This window comes from Emydura macquarii, unplaced genomic scaffold, assembly GCF_026122565.2.
Source record: "Emydura macquarii macquarii isolate MOO-44397 ecotype Brisbane River unplaced genomic scaffold, CSIRO-AGI_Emac_v2 contig_2994, whole genome shotgun sequence".
In the NCBI taxonomy this organism is placed as follows: Eukaryota; Metazoa; Chordata; order Testudines; family Chelidae; genus Emydura; species Emydura macquarii.
Window position 1 is genome coordinate 4266752 of NW_027133131.1, and position 18382 is coordinate 4285133.

The following is an 18382-nucleotide window of genomic DNA, read 5'->3' on the forward strand; positions in this document are numbered from 1 at the left end:
AGCCTTGGCCAAAGCTGAGAGCAGGAGTTCAAATCTCCCCTCTCCACTAAACCATGGCTTAGGTCAGGAGCCAAAATTGGGTTGCCAGAATGTTTCAAAGGGTCACGCGGCAGCTCCTGTCCAACAGGACTGGCTGGGCTCGCCCTGCAACTTCTGGGGTCCCAACACCGCTAAGATTTAGCCCAGACAGGGCTAAATTTGAGTGAGTGGCACGGCAACCCCATGAGCCAGGTCACAACTTCACTCACACAAATTTGGTCCAGTCAGGGAGGCGGAGCCAAACCTGAGCCACCCTGCAAACCCCAGAAGTTGCAACGCCCAGCGTGGAGAGCCAAGCCCAGCCAGCCCCACATCACAGGAGCTGCAGAAGCCATCGCTGTGGGGTGAGTGCCAGGCAGGACCCAACGCCACCGGAGGGCAGGATCGGACCAAACTCACTCCCAGCCTATTTATTCGGTCGCGACAGGCCATAAACATTTACAAATGGGTCCTGAGCCCAAAAAGGCTGAGAACCACTGCACTCGATCAGTGGCTCTCAACTTTTCCAGACTACTGTACCCCTTTCAGGAGTCTGATTTGTCTTACATACCTCCAAATTTCACCCCACTTAAAAACTAGTTGCTTACAAAAGCAGACATAAAAATACTAAAAAGTCATAGCACACTAGTACTGAAAAATGGCTCGCTTTCTCATTTTTACCATATAAGTATAAAATAAATCAATTGAACACAAATAGTTCACTTACATGTCAGTGTATAATACATACAGCAATATAAACAAGTCATTGACTGTAGGAAATTTTAGTTTGTCTGACTTTGCTAGTGTTTTTTAGATAGTCTGTTGTAAAATTAGGCAAGTATCTAGATGAGTTGCTGTACCCCCCAGAAGTCTTCATAGCCCCAGAGGTACGTGTACCCCTGATCGAGACCACTCCACTAGATCATGCTTCATAACCAATGAAAGCAGCCTGAAGGGGTGGCTTTTTTAGGGCAACTAGACACCAAGCTAATATTGAAAGTCAAAGAATAGTATGGTTCAGTGGTTAAGGTGCTAGTTGAGCGTCCGATTCAGTTATCTGCTCTGCTCTAGACTTCCTGGGTGACCCGGGGTGAGTCATTTAGGCCCAAATCTTCTAAGGTATTCAGGCTCCGACCATCCACTGAAATCTCAGCTGTGAGTAAGAGCACTTCCTTATGCCGCAAAGTGTCGTAGACGTGCACCTCCAATTTGCAAGTGCAAGAACAGAGGTAACTTCCAAAGATCGTTTCCTGACTTGGCTTCATGCAAAATGATTTGGATCTAATTTGTCACTCATTAACTGGAGAATAGTAAAAGGCCTTTGCAGAACAGAGAATTTTTATTGCCAACCAGAGTTCCAGAGTTATTTTCAGATAATCCCAGTGCACCCACTGCCTATTTTATTATTATTTTTTTTTACAAGCTACTCAAAACATGCTCTTGCTTCCGTGAAACCAGAGCAAAAACAGCCACTGATTTAATATAGAGCAGGACTCCCCCACCCTAAAGAACTGACAGTTTACTTAGGCAGACAACAAACAAAGAGTCGAAGCAGAAAGCACTGGCGAGGAGATCTGTGCTGGTAGGTTTATTAAACTTAAGTCATTGAAGAGTTCATCTAATTTATCAGGGTCTCCACCTCAGTGAATTTCACCTATGCGACTTCTGGCTGCTTTGAGACCTTCTAGCCCACATTCTGCAACTACTGCTGTTTGGAGATGCTAGTAGCCCCTTACAGGGCATGTAATGGCATCCTTTTCATGGCCTGCCTCTTGAAAATAAGAGAGGAGGGCCCACTGAACATTACATTGCATCCCCAGGAGACTTAATGGAACCTGTTTGGTGCAGGGACCAACAGTTTGTTCTGTGTTTGTACAGCACCTGGCACAACAGGGTCATAGGTGCTACTGCATCATCATCACCACTAATCATAGAGGGGAATTATTCCCTGGCTATGCACTCTTCTGAAATTGCCTCTGCCCATCTCTGGAGGTATCAATACAGATTTACATAGCTACATACCACTCGCAATTTTGTGGCCATGTACCGCACCTTTACATTTATAGGCGTCTGGCGGAGGCAGATGCCATTTGGAGTCCAGTTCAAGTGAAGGAAGTTACTTTTTTTTCATGAGATCATAAGTTTGGTGAGAAAGATAATAGTCTTGATGTAATATACTTAGATAGTACTGCACAACATTTTGATGAAGAAACTTGAACACTACAAAATTAACATGGCCCACATCATAGGGCTTAAAAACTGGCTAGCGCAGGTCTCAAAATGTAACTAAATGAGGAATCATTAAGCATGCGTGTTTCTAGTAGCTCATGCAGAGATTGGTCCTCCACTACTCAACATTTTTATCAATGAGAGTGACAAGCGGGCAAGGTAATATCGTTTATTTGTTCCACGTTCTGTTGGTGAAAGAGGCAAGCTTTCGAGGTCTTCTTGAGGTCTGTGTAGGTGAAAAGCTTACCTTTTCCACAAACAGAAGTTGGTCCGATAAAAGATATTGCCTCACCCCCCCCTTGTCTCTCATATCCTGGGACCCACATGGGACAGCATTGCGAATGGTGGTTATTAACGACACGGAAGAAAACATCGAATCATTATTGCTCAGGTTTGCAGAGGGCACAAAGATTGGGGAACTGTAAATGATGAAGAGGACAACTGATACGTAGGCACCTGGGTCACTCGGTAAGCTGGCCACAAGCGGTCAACGTGTGTTTTAATGCAGCCACATGTAAAGTGCTGCCTGCAGGAACCAAGAATGCAAGTTAGGTCGATGGGACGGAGGACTCGCTCCTGGGAAACAGTGACAATGAAAAAGACAATCAGCTGAACGGGAGTTCTGAGGGCCATGCTGTAGCCAGAAGAGATAACGTGCTGCTTGGATATACATGCCGGTGAGTCTCAAGCAGGCGTAGAGCAGTGGTTCCCAACCTGGGGCCCACAAGGGCTTTCAAAGTGGCCCGCGGCTCCCCTCTTGCTGGCTGCAGAAGGGAGCCACTGCCTAAGGACCCAAGCGAGCACGTTGCCGCACGGCTAAACGTGCCGGTTCCTTGCTGCAGCAGGAGATCAGCGCTCCCCTCCCCCTGGCTGTGGCATGGAGAAAGGCAAAGTGCTCCACCTGGGTCCCTAGGCACTGGGGTCCCTTCTGGAGCCAGAGAGGGGAGCACTGATGTCCCATCCCCCTGGCTGCAGAAGGGAGCCACTGCCTAGGGACCCAGATGGAGCACACGGGGCTACAGGACGGGTGCGGTTTCCTGCTGCAGCCTGGGAGATCAGCGAAGAGAACTCCTTCCGTCTGGCTGCAGGGGGGCTCCTGCTGGCCCTTGACGGTTGTAAAAATATCTGTGGCCAAAAAGATTGGGAACCCCTGGCATGGAGGTTATTGGGCCATGGTAGTTGGCCCTAGTGTGACTTCTCAAGGAATACTACGGCCAGTGCTTGTGTCTACAATTCAAGAAGAATGTTAAGAAATTGGAGACTGGGGAGAGAGGAACCACAGGAATGATTAAGGGATGGGAAATGTGCCTTCCAGTGAAAGCTCAAGAAGCTCAACAGGCCCAGTCCCAAGCCTCAGGGCAGGACAGTCAATGGCCCCCTGAAAATGGAGGGCTCAGGTCCGAGTGGGCTTCCACAGCACACTTTTATTTATTATGTGCCATGCAGGCTCCCGGGGGGCATCTGCTACTCAGCTTCCTGGGTCCCTTGTTCTCCCCCGGGAGATTACTGATGAAGCTGGGAAGCTGACTAGCAGATACAGCATCCTCGGCCACCCGGGAACCTGCAGCAGGGCAGATAATAAATAGGCTCGGCTCAGGGGAAGGGCAGAGAGCACGAGTGGCGTAGGCCTCGGGGGGAAAATGGGTGTTGAGGAGGAAGAGGCTACATCTCTATCCTCCCATCTGCCTGGACCCTTTCAAATCGCCTGGCCCCTGGGCAATTGTTCCCCTTGCAGCCCCCTACCCTACTCCTATCGGCGGGCCTGGAGCCAAACATTCAGTTTACCAAAGAGAAGGTTAAAGGGTGAGTTGATCACAGTCTGTAAGTACCTACGTGGGGAATAGAAATTTGATAGAGGGCTTTTCAATCTGGAAGACAGAAGTAGAACAAGATCCGGTGGCCGGAAGTTGAAGCGAGACAAATTCAGATCGGAACTAAGGTGCCAATTTTTTTCCTCAGTGAGGTTAATTAACCATTGAACCAACTTACCAAAGGTTATGGTGGATCATCCGTCATAGAAATGTTTAAATCAAGGTTGGCTGTTTTTCAGAAAGATATGCTCTAGGTCATACAGGAATAAATTCAGGGAAACGCTATGGCCTGTGTTATACAGGAGATCAGATTGGATGATCACAGTGGTCCCTTCTGGACTTGGAATCTATGACTGATGTATTAAAAGAGAGACACACACCGTGCTCTCACTCCTTTTCTTATGGGGGGAGGGGAAGGTTGTTTTATTTTAATCTACAATCAATCTTTTAAAGTGAAAGTCCAAACGTGGTTGGTTGCGCCGCATGGAAAACTTCACCAAGGCCTGGTCACATTTTTGCTGTTTCCATTGTCCTGCATGAGACAATCAAACAAAGCAGAATAAGCGAACTGACAAATTTAAAGAAACGCTGCATTTGTTTGACTGCCCAGCTGAGTGGGAGTAATTCCCTCAGGGAACTGTGTATTTCACCGCTACCGCAAACTTCCAGTGGGCAAGCCGCCAAGGTGAGCCATGCATTTAGCCGTCTCAGCAGAGCAGCTGAACATCAAATTGATGAGGGGAAAAGAGTCAGGGTGGTTTCTATGAGTCAGGCAAGAGGCACAGTGCTTCATCAGCATGGAGATACTTGCGCTGCTGCCACCTGTTTTGAGAACAAACCGAGAGATTGACCCTTGCAAGTAATGTCAGGCAGGTGCCTTCCTCCAACTCTGAAGTTCACTGAATCTTCTGTTGCGTGACCCATCCGTAGCTTCAGAGGGGACTCAGGCCTCAGCTGGTATCAATTGCCAGAGCTCCGCTGGCTTCAGTTTACATCCACCCCATATATTGTAAGGCCAGAAGGAATCGTTATACATTCAAACCGCTCTCAGTTGTACCAATGCCTCAGGAACAGTCCTGGCTCCAACGATGCTCCAGAAAGGAATCAATCCTACCCACGGTGCTCACCGAACTAGCTGGTTGCCTTTTCTGAAGCCCTTATGTATCTTCTCCTGCCCCCACATGTGAATGGCTTGCACCAATGACTCTCCCTTCACTGATTAGACTCCTGCCCCTTCCTTTCCCAGAACCTCAAACACCACCTCCGTTGCTGAGGACCAGGGCTGAGTTGTTATACCCCCAGCTGTGACCGATTTCACATGTCAGAAGATCCCAGAGCCTGTATTTTGTTTTCATCAGCCAGGCCAAATTTGTAGGCCCTTACTTATACAGCTCTCAATCGGTATAGATTAGATTAGATACGAATGAAAACCATCTATCTGGGGATCCCTCTTAGGATAGGGATTTATTTATCTGCTGTATTTGTACCATGCTCATCACCATGGTAACTGAACATCGAGGTGCCACCATTAGATGAGATGCTATCCCAAAGTCCTGACCGCTTGCAGTTACTAGAACGCCCAAGGATTTTCTCTTTCCCCACGAGAGTATGGAGGTTGTTGCCATTGTTTGGCGAGCAAACCTTTTTCATTCAAAACAACGTTTTCAACCATAAGAAAAACATTGGGTCATTCCATTCTGCCTAACCAAAAAGTTAAATTAAAACAAAGCAATTTTGTCCCAGGTGAAATGTTATTTCTATTGACTAGTGGGATTTTTTTTTTTTTTTTTTCCATTCTCTCTCTCTCTCCATCCTGAATTGCTATGAAATCTTGGGGAGCACTGGTCAAAGGTCTTGGACTCCCGAGGTCAATGCAGTTCTGTAGTGGGCAAAATGACTGGGTCCCTCTCTACTTTCTGAAAATCCTTAAAAGTATTTCATGTTGGGCATTCAAAATGGCAAGTTCCCAATATTGATGGCCTTTATCAGACATAGTTTATTTCGTGGTGTGGTTTTAAGTCGATTATGGTACCTGGCTTAAAACCTAGAGGGACAGTAGGTGTCACTACCATGACAACTGGTTGGTGACCATTGTCACCACGACAATTGGTCTCTTTGAGGAAATACATAGCAGGTTATTGAGTCGTGACCATTGGGACACAGTTCAATTCTCTTTTGGATGTCAGGGTTTGGTGGAGGGGCTGAGCTGCAGCCATTAGAAGGTAAGAGGGCATGAACATCTAGAGACGCCTACTTGTAGATTTCACCAATGTGGAAGTGATGGGTTTTTTCACAGTGATGCTGGAACCTCCTCCTGACCCGGACCCCCCATCTACGGAGCAGAATCCTCCCCCTGCTGCACTGTATCTTCCTCCAGAGATGTATCCTCCCCCTCTTCCACTTCCAGAATTGAAACCAATTCCACCGCCGCCGCCTCCTCCTCCAAGGCAAATCCCACCTCCAAGTCCACCTCCAGAGGCGATGCTGCCACTCACCACGGCTGCAGAGGAAAACAAAGGCAGGTGGTTATTCCAAACGCAAGCCCAGGAGTTGGAGAGTGCAATCCACAACCTGACACCGCTTCTATCTGAACCAGCTGAACATGCAAGCTACTTACAGACGCTCACAGCACTTTGGCAGTCTCCAGACATCCTGCAAGGGAAAGAAAGGGGGTTACACATCCAGCACAGCCGTTCTGCTGCTAGAACCCTGCAATCAGTGATATTGCATCTACTGAAGACCAGGGTCAGTTTCTGGTCAGGAACTGGAATTTCCATTCTGCAGACTGACATTTTTTGAGTAAAAAGGTGTACCGGTTCAGTACGAAAAGCTGAAATTTGAAAGTTTGCCATGAAAGAAAAATTTCAAACTTATTCATTATAGTGTCATTTTGACTTTATACGGCATTAAAATAGTAAACGACAATATATGTATTATGTACACATGCTACTCAATAGTAGCTAAATGTAATGTTAAAATTAATATTTTCCTATCATATAGAAGTCAGAATGAAACTAGTCCAAATGATGCCTCAAAAGGAAACATTTCAACTTTTTCCCATCAAAAAATTCTCAAGAATCAGCACACTTCCATTGACAAATGCAGCTTTGTAAAAACTGAAACGTTTTCTGGAAGAGGGTTCCCTGGAAAAATTGTTGACGGATCCAGGCAGTGCAATCAGACACTGATCTGTATTCTCTTAAGTATAATTATTTATTTTACCAAATATTGTTAAGACTGTCTTCTTAATTGGCAGAGCGTTAGGGGCATTGTTTTGAAAGGTCGGGTATGACATGCGCTAAGTTTCCCCACTGATTTCAGAAGAACCTAAAATCTGGTCCTCGGCATATTGCACCCACCTGCTCTCTTCTCCTTCCAGCAGCTTCCTGTAGGTGGCGATCTCGATATCCAGCGCCAGCTTGAGGTTCATCAGCTCCTGGTAGTCCCGCAGCTGGCGCGTCAAGTCTGCCTTGGCCTTCTGCAGGGCTTCCTCCAGCTCGGCCAGTTTTGCTCGGGCATCCTTGAGGGCCAGCTCTCCACGCTCCTCGGCTTCAGCAATGGAGGCCTGCAGCTTTTCACACTGCAAGGCAAGGCAAGCCACTGACTGAGTCTGCTTAGAGTAGCACAGACAAATCCAGGCCTGATCCTCTGTTGCCTTGCGGCGTACATCGACAGTGGAGCCAAGCGGGCGTGAAATGCTGCCATTCTGGTATGATAGTGGTTTACACTCTGTGCGTGCACTGGTGTAAACGACTGCAGAAGGGAGAATCAGGCCTCCCTGAGTTTATATGAACCCAGATTTTGCAACAGTAGTGAGATCACCACAACAGTTTTCATTTGCAATCGTGGTTCAACTCTCAAGTTATTGGCCTTCTGGTTTGGAGACTGTAGGGTTCAAGCTTCATCTCTGCAATCATGAGTCTTTTTTTTTAAATGCAAGCTGAAAATCTCACGTCATCACATGATTCCAGGAACTGGGGCTTTAAAAAAGCACCAAATACCATGTGATGTGTGATAAAAAAATCACAAGAATTGACAACACTGTAATCACCACTCAAGAAAGGCAACTTGACTAGACAAGACTAGAAGAACAAAGGGTATTGTGGTGGAAATTATGTTAAATACTCATCAGCACTTGTCTTTTAGACTCACCAACAGCTGACAGGCAGACCTCAATGCTTTCCTTTAGCCAAAGTGCTGCCTGACATGGACAGAGCTGGCTGAAAGATGGAAATTCCTTCCCACCAAAAAGTGTTGCATTTTTGTAATAAAAATCCCGAATTGGGACAAAAAGCTAAAAGTGTGAAATTGTTCACAGGGAGAGAGATGCAGAAAAAAATTCATTTTGGAAGACGGCTCCAGTCAAATTTGTTTTCTACAGGCAGGAAGTGAAATTAACAAGAGCTTTCCAGGCAAGAAGCTGGGGGAGCTGCCTTTTGATTCTCCCAGCAGACAATTGAAATTTTGTGAAAAGGGTATTTGCAAAGGCAGCGTGCGCCTCTTGCATTTGGGGAGGCTGGCTGCAGCTTAAGGCCCCGCCCACACGCTGCCTCCTCCCCCAAGGCCCCGCCCACACTCCACTCCTACCCTGCCCCCAGACCTCACCCAGTCCCCTAAGAGACTCTCCCACCCGCCGCTTGCTCCTGTGGGGAGCAGATGCATAGGAGATGGGGGGGGGGGAGCCCATACATATTTGCTATCAGAAAATCATTACAATAGAAATTTCTTCACCAGGTCCATTTCTAACAAAATATAATTGCCTGCAGTGAAACGCTAAAGGAAATTATCCCAGGTTCACACTCGTGTGCGTGAAAAAGCCGTACCTGTTTCTTCACATTCTCTATTTCGGCCCGTAGCCTCTGGATCATGCGGTTAAACTCGGAGATCTCGTTCTTGGTGTCTCGCAGATTGTCTCCATGTTTCCCAGCTGCCACCTGCAGCTCTTCATACTGGTGTTCAGAAACAACATAACCAGGTGGTGTCAGACAAAGACTAATGTATAGAATATACCCTTTACAACAACCCCTCATCATCAGCCAATGAGTTATCTCCCAAAGAGGACATTGTTCAGAGGCATCCACGAGTATTGCAAGTAGGTGGTTAGATGAGTAAAGAAGGGAGAGCAAATAACCCTAAGGAGCCCCCTCCCCACACACAAACAGCAGCCCCACCACAACTTAGACCTCCTCAGTCATCTCAGGAAGTTACGGCATCTTTGCCTTGGTCAAGGTGGTGGAATCTCCATCCTTTGGAGGTCTTTAAGGCCTGGCTGGGATGATTTAATAGGGGTTGGTCCTGTTTTGAGCAGGGGGTTGGACTAGATACTTCCTGAGGTCCCTTCCAAACCTAATCTTCTATGATTCTAGGAGAAGCTGGGTGTGAGAAGACAGAGCATCTTACGTGCGGATGGCAGTAGCTACTCAGCTAAGGACAGCACTGGCTTTATATTTGCCCAGTGACGTTTTGCATCCAAGCTCATCCACCGAAGTCAAGAGAAAAGCTCCTGTGTGGGGCATGATCAGCCCCTATGTGCTGGAGGACTCACCTTGCACTGGTACGAAGACTCCGCCTCCACTCGGCTCCTCTGAGCAATCTCCTCATACTGTGCTTTGACGTCCCGGATGATGCCGTCCAGGTCTAGGTTTCGGTTGTTGTCCAAAGACAGGACCACGGAGGTGTCGGAAACTGTCTGCTGCATCTGAGACAGTTCCTGCAAGTGCCATAAACATGGGTTTTAGCCCCCCGTATTTCTTGTAGTACATGTTCCTCTCTTTCTCAGCCCTTCTCCATTCCAGGCCCTTCCTCTCTAGAGAGGTTGGCCTAAATTTTCAGAAGTGCCTAGACTGAGACTCCTTCAAGAGGCCTGATTTCAGAAGCACTTCCTGAAAAAAAATCAGACTCCTTTATATGAATCACAGGTGGGTCCTCCCGAGTGAGTAGTCAATGTAGTTTATCCAAGAGAGGTTTAAGAGGTGACTTGATCTCAGTTACAACTATCTTCACAGGGAAGAGATTTCTGATAGTAGATGGTTCTTTAACATGGCAGCAAAAAGCATGGCTGGAAGTTGAAACTAGACACATTCAGGCTAGAGAGATGGTGCAGATTTTTAACAGCTGTGAGGATGATTAACCAATGCCTAGGGATGGCATCTCCATCACATTAAGTCTTTAAATCAAGACTGGATGTCTTTCTATTAGAGATACTCTTGCTTACAAAGAAGTTAGGGGCTTGATGCAGAAATTGCTGAGTGAGATTTTCTTGCTTGTATTATACAGGCGGTCAGACTAGATCTTCACAATGCTTCCTTCTGGCCTTAAACATGAAGGATCTATTTAGACCCTCACACTGCTGCAGTTTAAATTAGAGAGAGGCTGCTAAGACCAAAGCCTATCATACGTGTTGATGGGGCTGTATTTTAAAGAGGAATATTCATCCACAAAAAGTGCAAATTTCTAACTCCCTGCTATCTACTGGCACCGTCCCGTTGCCTAGAATTAGCTTCCCAAGGCTGTATTCCCCGGCTGACCAAGAGAATAGCAAGGCTTCTTACCGCCTCATACAGACATCTCAGGAAGTTGATCTCATCTGTCAGGGAGTCGAATTTCCCTTGCAGCTCCACCTTATTCATATAGGCAGCATCCAGATCCTAAAGAAAAGATTGGCAATAGTATAACAGGCTAATAAAAATCAGGTATCTAAAGCTGGAAAGGAAGTAAATTTTCTGTTTTGTAGCAAATTCCATGATTCTTGTATTTTCTTCCCCCTGTTCCAAAATGGAACAAAACCAGAAAAATTGGGAATTTCCTGCACAGCTCAATTTGGGGGGGAAATAAAACTAACTTTGGGTCAATCGAAATGTTTTGTTTCAATAAAAGGGACACATTGCCTTCTGATTTTGATCTTCCTTAACTTTTAAAAATACTTTTTAAATGAAGTGAAATGCTCCATTTCAAAAGTATCAAAATGGGACATTTGGACAGCCTCAAAACACTTCATTTAATTTGTGGTTCAAGATGAAATTTCCTCAAAATAGACACATTTCTCTAAACTTTTCGATTTTGACAAAAACTGCATTTGTGGTCGAAAAAATGTGGATCAAAAAAAAAAAACAAACACAAAAAACTTGTAACCACCTTTATTTCTATTGCTTCCAAAAAACTCTCTCTGATGTTAGTCTGCCTACAGTAAACCTAGGGTTGAGACAAGCTGATTTGGATATCAAGGAAGGGTATTTCACTGAGTACTCATACAGTATCATCTCAGTATTTTCTTGTGCTCCCTATCGGTCTTTCTGTATCCAACCCTTTTGGTGTGCTATACTTAGATTATAAACTGTTTGAGGCAGGGACTGTCTTTTTGTCTTGTATTGGTACAGCACCTAGCACAATAAGGGCCTAGCCAGGACTAGAGGTCCAAGGTTCTATTGCAATATAAATAAATAATAATAGAGTGAAACACCTATCGAATTAAGGCTAATCATGTGTGAGAAAGAGAGACATGCATTTGTGTAAATTGTGTGTTTGTCTCCACAGTTTGTGCATTCACCTTCAGTAGCAGAAACACTTGTGCCTAACAACATTTGCCTAATCTAGTGTGCTATTATTTCAGCTTGACCTGAATGCTCTTTTGAGACTCAAGACAGGCCAGGAAAGATTTCAAAGCTTGGTGGGGAGCAACATTCCCATGGTGCTGCACCATTAAGATGAAGCTAACTTTAGAGAGTGGAATTTTACTGAGCAGTAACTCGTAGCTGATTTTGAAAATTGTTGGAGGAGCTATTTTAGCAATATACTAAGCACAGGATAGGCAATGGAACAAGGAATCTTGAAAATAACCTAAGATAAGAAGCATGTACCGAAAAAAGGAAACTGATAAGGACCAGAAGATACACAATATGGGTAACAAGGGTGTAACGGCTCCTCGATCATAGGAGAAGACAGACCCTCTGCAGACTGGATGCAAGTGACCCCATTGTACTCTGAAGAGGTCTTCAGCAGTAACTGTATGCCTCTCATTTAAAGTCATTTAAAGCTTCCTGTGGGTTTTTACGTGGCTAGCTCACCTTTTTCAGTAGCACAAAGTCATTCTCAGCAATTGTCCTCTTGTTTATTTCCTCTTCATACCTGTTGAGTGTAAAGAGGGAAACAGGGTCTGGTTGCTTATTTTTATTCTTATCTAAGTCATCGGCACCAGGACAAAGAAGCTAATGGAAATGGGTTGGACCACTTAGATTTTTGCTGATCACCACCAGATTTGAGGATTTATGGACAAGCAGCATTTGCCTTCCCAAATGAAACCATGATTGCTGCCATTTTGAATGCCCTTTCCTAAAACACCCAGGTGTCTGCAAAAGAGTCTGAAGATGCAAATGCTACCGAGTATAGTGCGACCTCCATGAGTAACGCCATTCACTTCAATGGGGCTACTCCGAGTAGCAAACTTCACCTTATACAGCAAGTGTTTGCAAAATTAGGCACACAAAGTGGTACTTCCACACTACATCTGATGGCCCAGCTTGTTTTCATGACATAACCGCACTCAAGTATTGAATCTCTCTGAGACGGAGCGGTGCAAAACCTATTAGGTCATCTAGGCGACCCCTAAAATGGCTTAGTAAATTGTATACTTTAAAACAAAGCTGCACAAAATGCTCGAAAGGGCTGTCTACATGCAAGAGGGATGTAACGATATAATAGAAATGTAGGGCTGGAAGGGACCTCAAGAGGTCGTCTAGTCCATCCCCCCGTGCTGAGGCAGGATTAAGGAATTTAAACCATCTCTGGCAAATGTTTGTCTAACCCAGAGGTCCCCAAACTGTGGATCACATGTAGCGGGAACTTCAGGGGGGCACGGTGGGCCATGGCCAGGGTGGGGAGGATGTGCAAGCCAACCCAGCTCTGCTATGACTATGGCCCCACCCCCAGCCACAGCCCCAGGTGTGCTCCTGGCCCCGCCCCAGCCTCAGTCCCAGCCCAGGCTCCTGGGAGGGGGAAAGATGCATGGACAGGGGCAATGGGGTGCCCCCATTAAAAGTCTGGGGATCACTGATCTAACCCCATCCTTAAAAACCTCCAATATGGTGGGTCTGTAGAAATGAAAACTTCTCACTCTGCATGTGCTTGTGTGAGGGACGTGTGCGCGCGGAGGTAACAGGTTCTATGATCAAATGATTTTGTTGACTACTGTGAACCCATGACTTTATACCCTAGGAACGTTTCTGGGTTTCTCATAGCTCTGGTACATGAATCGTGGATCTCATCAGCCAAACTGATCATTTTCTGCCTTTATATTTCAATGGGAATCCATCCCACATTATTCACATCCTATAGCAGGGGATTTTGTTAAATCTCCATCTGGGCAAATTGGTTTCACCAAGTCCCGCCCACAGAGAAATCCATTTTCTTCCATTTCTGCCTTGACACAAAAAGTAAAACCTGACTGATTTCAAATTACCCAAGAGCATGTTAGAGTAGGATCTGTCCACTGATATAATACAATTAAATCTTAATAATCCATTCCTAATTAAGGAAAGGTTAACCATAATAAATCTCTACCAGAAGATTATTTTCTTTCAACCAGAACCATAATTCACATAACGTTATTATTAGTGACCCGTGAAAAATGGGTTGAGACAATTTTCATGAAAATTTTATCCTGCCTTGTCAAAATTCTGATGGCAAATTTCCAAATTTTGAAATTGAAAGACAGAATGACATTTTCAATTTCTTTTCTCCCCATTTGAAATTTTAATAGATATTTACCAATATTTCAAATTTGATGGTTTGTTTGTTTTTTTTTAAATTATCTCTACAACTGGTTAAAACACGTGATTACATTTCTCTTAATATTTTGTCCATTTGGGGGGTCAAACTTTGAAATTTCAGTAAAAAGTTCATCAATATTTCAAATTTTGACTTTTTTGAGCAGTCAAAATCTGTGATCAAAATTAATCGAACCATTATATTTCAGAAAATTTCCACCAACTCTAATGATTAGAAATGGACTCAGACCAAAACCCCAGATCCCAACAATCGGAACTTTGGCAAATTTAGAGTTGGCTTCCCAGCTTTCTGACTATGACATGACTGCAATGATTATACTTGGTTATTATTTCCTTACTTCTTCTTGAAATCCTCTACCAGATCTTGGAAGTTCTTCAATTCTGTGTCCAGCTGTCTCCTCTCATTTAACAGGCCATCTAGCTGCTTTCTCAAGCCACTGATATAAGCCTCAAAGAATTGGTCAAGGTCCTTTTTAATGGGTCCTTGGCCCTGTTCCTGTAAGAGTTTCCATTTGGTCTCAAGAACTTGATTCTGCTGTTCTAGAAATCGGACCTGAAAGCCAAAAGAGTGGTTGAAAAAAATTAGTCAAAATTTTCATCCTTTTTTTGTTTGTTGATCAGTTTTAGGGAGTTTAACCTTTTGCCCTATATATGCCCATCCTGAGAACAGTGACTCGGTAACACTGCTCCAGAATCCTCCTGAATAAACAGGAAGAAAATGCCTCTCACACAGCACGCGGGGGGATTTTTTCCTCCCAATAAAATTCTCAGTCATGGGCAAAAGAAATCGGACCTTTCTCATCAAAGACACACCCATGGATTAGAAGACTCCATGTCAGTTGGGTTAGCTACATAAATGCATGGCGTTGTTCAGATGGGAGATGATGTTTAGCAGGGAATAGGTCATATTTGTTGCCTTGGTAACTGGTGCTAATGGTCCAGTAGCTAGAGCAGGGATCTGAGCCATAGGTTCTATTCCCTAGTTTACCAATAACCATGCGTGTGACCTTGAGCAAGTCATTTCCCCTCCCACTCTGTTTGTCTCGTCTATTTAGAGCAGCGGTTCTCAACCCACAGGCTGCTTGTGGTCCAATCAGCACACAGCTGCGGCCCATGTGACATCCTCAGGGCCATACGGGTGGTGTATATATATAGTGTGGAGGCAGCCCACTTAACACAGAGAGCTGCAGGTGTGGCCCACAATGGCAAATAGGTTGAGAAGCACGGATTTAGGAAGTGAGCTCTTTAGGAGAAGGGGCTCTTTTGCAAAGTTTTTGTACAGTCCCTGGACAGGGTGAGGGGGCTGTGCTGATCTTGCAGGCCATCTCTAGGAGAAATAGAGCACCTCTCTCCCCTCCCCCACAGCAAACTGGCATGAAATTTAATTCTCCCTCCCCCCTCGCTCACCTTGTCAATGAAGGAGGCAAATTTGTTGTTCAGGGTCTTCATCTGCTCCCTCTCCCCTCTCCGCACGTTCTGGATCTCCGGGTCGATCTCCAGGTTGAGAGGAGTCAGGAGGCTCTGGTTGATGGTCACTTCTTGGATGCCGCCAGGTGGGCAAACAGGAAATCCAGGGCCACCCAGTCCACCAGCGAATCCTCCCCCAGCCCCACCTCCAAAGCAGCCACCGAGCCCACCACCGAACCCCCTCCCAGCCCCACCGCCAAAGCCTCCAGAAGCGCCACCGAAGCCACCAACGGAAATCCTTTTATTTCCTCCCACGTTATAGAGGCTTCTACTGCCGAAGCCTACAGGCCGCCCGGCTGAGCCGGCACATCCTCCACGCGACGCCGTGCTGCAGCTGGCTTTGTTCCCACCCCCAAAACTAACCGAGCTGGAGCTGAAACCCCTGCTGCCGCCTCCAAGGCTTTGACCGCAAGACTGACGAGACATAGCAGCAGAAGAGACCAGACAGGAGACCTAGGAGAGGCAGCTACCAGAGGAGAGTCCCAGAGCGCAAGGAATTGAGTTCCTTTAAAAACAATGCAAAAAATCCTCCTTTTTATCTGTTCAGGGAGCCGGCTAAGTAACAAGGGAGTGGAGACATGTTGTTTTGATTGCTCTCCTGGGCTTAGGTGATCTTGGCACCCTCTCCTCTTCGCCAAAAAACTGACCTTCCCTGAAACACACCCCAAAGGCGTTAAAATAACCTGCAGTGTTGTTTTAGCTTTGGGTTTTCCTATTGACCTTCTAATTAATTGTGTTTTCCTTGCGTCAACCCAGAACAGATTATCTTGAGTCTTATTTCGATGACATGGCATTTGCCCGAGGGGGAGACCCTTCCTATACCCAGCTCACTCACTTTTTTAAGCCTGTTGGCAAGTGTTGTTTCAGTGAATGCAGAATAATACCCTGACTTCCACAGAACACACACCCCAGGATTGCCCCAGAAGTCAACTTTCTTCTTGGGGGAAAAAAAAAGAATGGCTTGGATTCTCCAAAATCAGTTTCTTAATCCAGGGCTGAAGGGCTGAATTATATCAGTGAAAAGAGGTTGTGGGTTTTCTTAGCCAAAAAAAAGATAAAAGACTGAGAAACAAAAAGGCAGATGAAAGATGGCTCTGATGCATGCTAGCTGGAGAACCTACATAGGTTTGCAGAGATATGAGGATTTTCATTACCAACCTTTCTAATCAAATGTTAAGTGTCTGCACTCCAGCTTCCCCATTTCAGCCTCTGCATGCCAGCTAGGAAAGACAAGGTCATTCATTATATGGCGAGCAGAGAACAGGAGAGACCAAGGTGCCTCCACCGTCCAAGATCCCTGCAATGGCAGGGAATTGATTAGGTGAGATAGGCACTCATGATTCTAGCCACCAAGCTACGCCCCATACTGCAGAGGAAGGTGAAAAACCCCAACATCCCTGCCAACCTGACTTGGGGGAAACTGCCTTCCTAACGCCACATCAGTGTATCAATATGCACCTGAGCATGTGAGCAAAACCTATCAGTCAGGCATCTAGAAAGAGGATTCTCTGACCCACCTTGGAGCATTGATCCACCCCGTCCAGTGCCCCATCTGCCCTTTACATCACACCCCATCAACAGGTTGCCGGTCTCTTTTCCCAGCTTTCAACAGGTCAGGCGGCCTTTTGATGTAAAATCACGAATGTCTGGGGAACGAACCCAGCCCAGGAGCTTTGACCTCGGCAAGAAAACAGTTGAAGGCAGAGGAGCACGGCAGCGTTGCGGTGGTCACACCGGCTCGTATTACACACCTTTATTGCACTTCACCGCGCACGCTGAAACCTGAACGGAAGACTGCTTCGTGACACAGCCTCGTGTCTTAAAAGCCCAGCCCAAAATATCCCCTATATGTCTGGAGGGAGAGGAATGTGGACCCTCCTTTTCTTAGAAGGCCAGCGTGGTCTAGTGGATGGGGCACGCTGCCACAGACCTGCTGCACGACCTTAAGCTGCTTCTTCCCCTCCTGTATTTTGGCTATTTTGATCTTCAGAGCAGGGACAGTTTGCAAAGTGCCTGGGCAAAATGGAGCCCTGATCTTAGAGTGTGTCTGCATGTCACGTCACTGCGCAGCAAACTCGGGTGTGAATCTACAGCACACCAGCTTACCACGCAGTAGCTTGCTGTGTAGACAAGCCCTTAGGTGCAGGCGGAGGGAATACAAATATAAACAACCCCTAGCGCTTCGCATCAGTAGGTGTCGACATGCTTCACAGAGGAGGTCAATATCATCATCCCCATTTCACACATGGGAAAAGTAAGCCACCAACAGGTCATAAGATTTGCTCTAGGTCACCCAGAAGGTCCACGACCCGAGCAAGACTAGAAGCCAGGTCTCCTGAGTCTCAGTCCAATACACTACCCCCTAGACCACTAGCCACTCGTGTAAAATTGTGTGATCGGGGAATCCAGCCTGGTGGTTCTGGCGCTAAGAGATTTTGCCTGTTCCCTGTGCTCACTCTCCATCTCCATAAAGGTCTGAAATGCGGGATAGGCAGGCCCGCCGACTGGAATTCCAGACCCCAGAGCAGAAGAGTTCCACCCCACCCCCTCTGCCCCAGGGCCTGCCCCCCCACTCCACCCCAGACCCTGCTCCCTCCCCACTCAACCCGCTCACCGCCGCATCCCTCTGCCCTCACCCCCCCACTGCTCAGTTTTCCTCCTCTCTTCCACACTCCCCATTCCCCCCAGGCGGTGAGCAACAGCTGGAGGGGGTGAACGGGTGGGGGGGCCATGCACCTGCAGGGAGGTGGGCTGATGGGAAGGGACATGGCAATGAGCAGGCCCAGGGTGGGGCAGAGTGGGGCTGGACTGTGGGCAGGAGTCACGGGCGGAAGAGGCGGGATGGAGAGCTAGCCTCCCCGAGAGGAAGCCATCACCCTGCCACCCACAGCCCAGGCTCCTTTTAAAAATCAGGTCCCTGGGCAATTGCCCGTCTCCCCTCCCGTCCCCTCCCCTCCCTCCGCCCCCGGCTCAGTGGGCCTGAGCATAGGACCAAGACCTGGGTTTTTGTTCCCAAAGCTGCCACTGGCTGTGTGTGGAACTCTGGGCAAGTTGCTTTCTTACTCTGTACCTCAG

General features: G+C 46.6%; 1 protein-coding gene across 1 annotated transcript; it reads right to left on the reverse strand.

The window, feature by feature from the left end:
* Positions 1–5958: 5958 nt before the first annotated feature.
* On the reverse strand, positions 5959–16453 carry LOC137141097 (keratin, type II cytoskeletal 4-like). The gene is made up of 9 exons (XM_067529947.1): positions 15248–16453; positions 14179–14393; positions 12122–12182; positions 10610–10705; positions 9604–9768; positions 8882–9007; positions 7418–7638; positions 6676–6710; positions 5959–6558 (listed from the first exon to the last, which is right to left on the reverse strand). The coding sequence occupies exons 1-9, from the start codon at positions 15731–15733 to the stop codon at positions 6299–6301; spliced, it is 1665 nt and encodes a 554-aa protein (XP_067386048.1). The 5' UTR covers positions 15734–16453; the 3' UTR covers positions 5959–6298.
* Positions 16454–18382: the final 1929 nt, after the last annotated feature.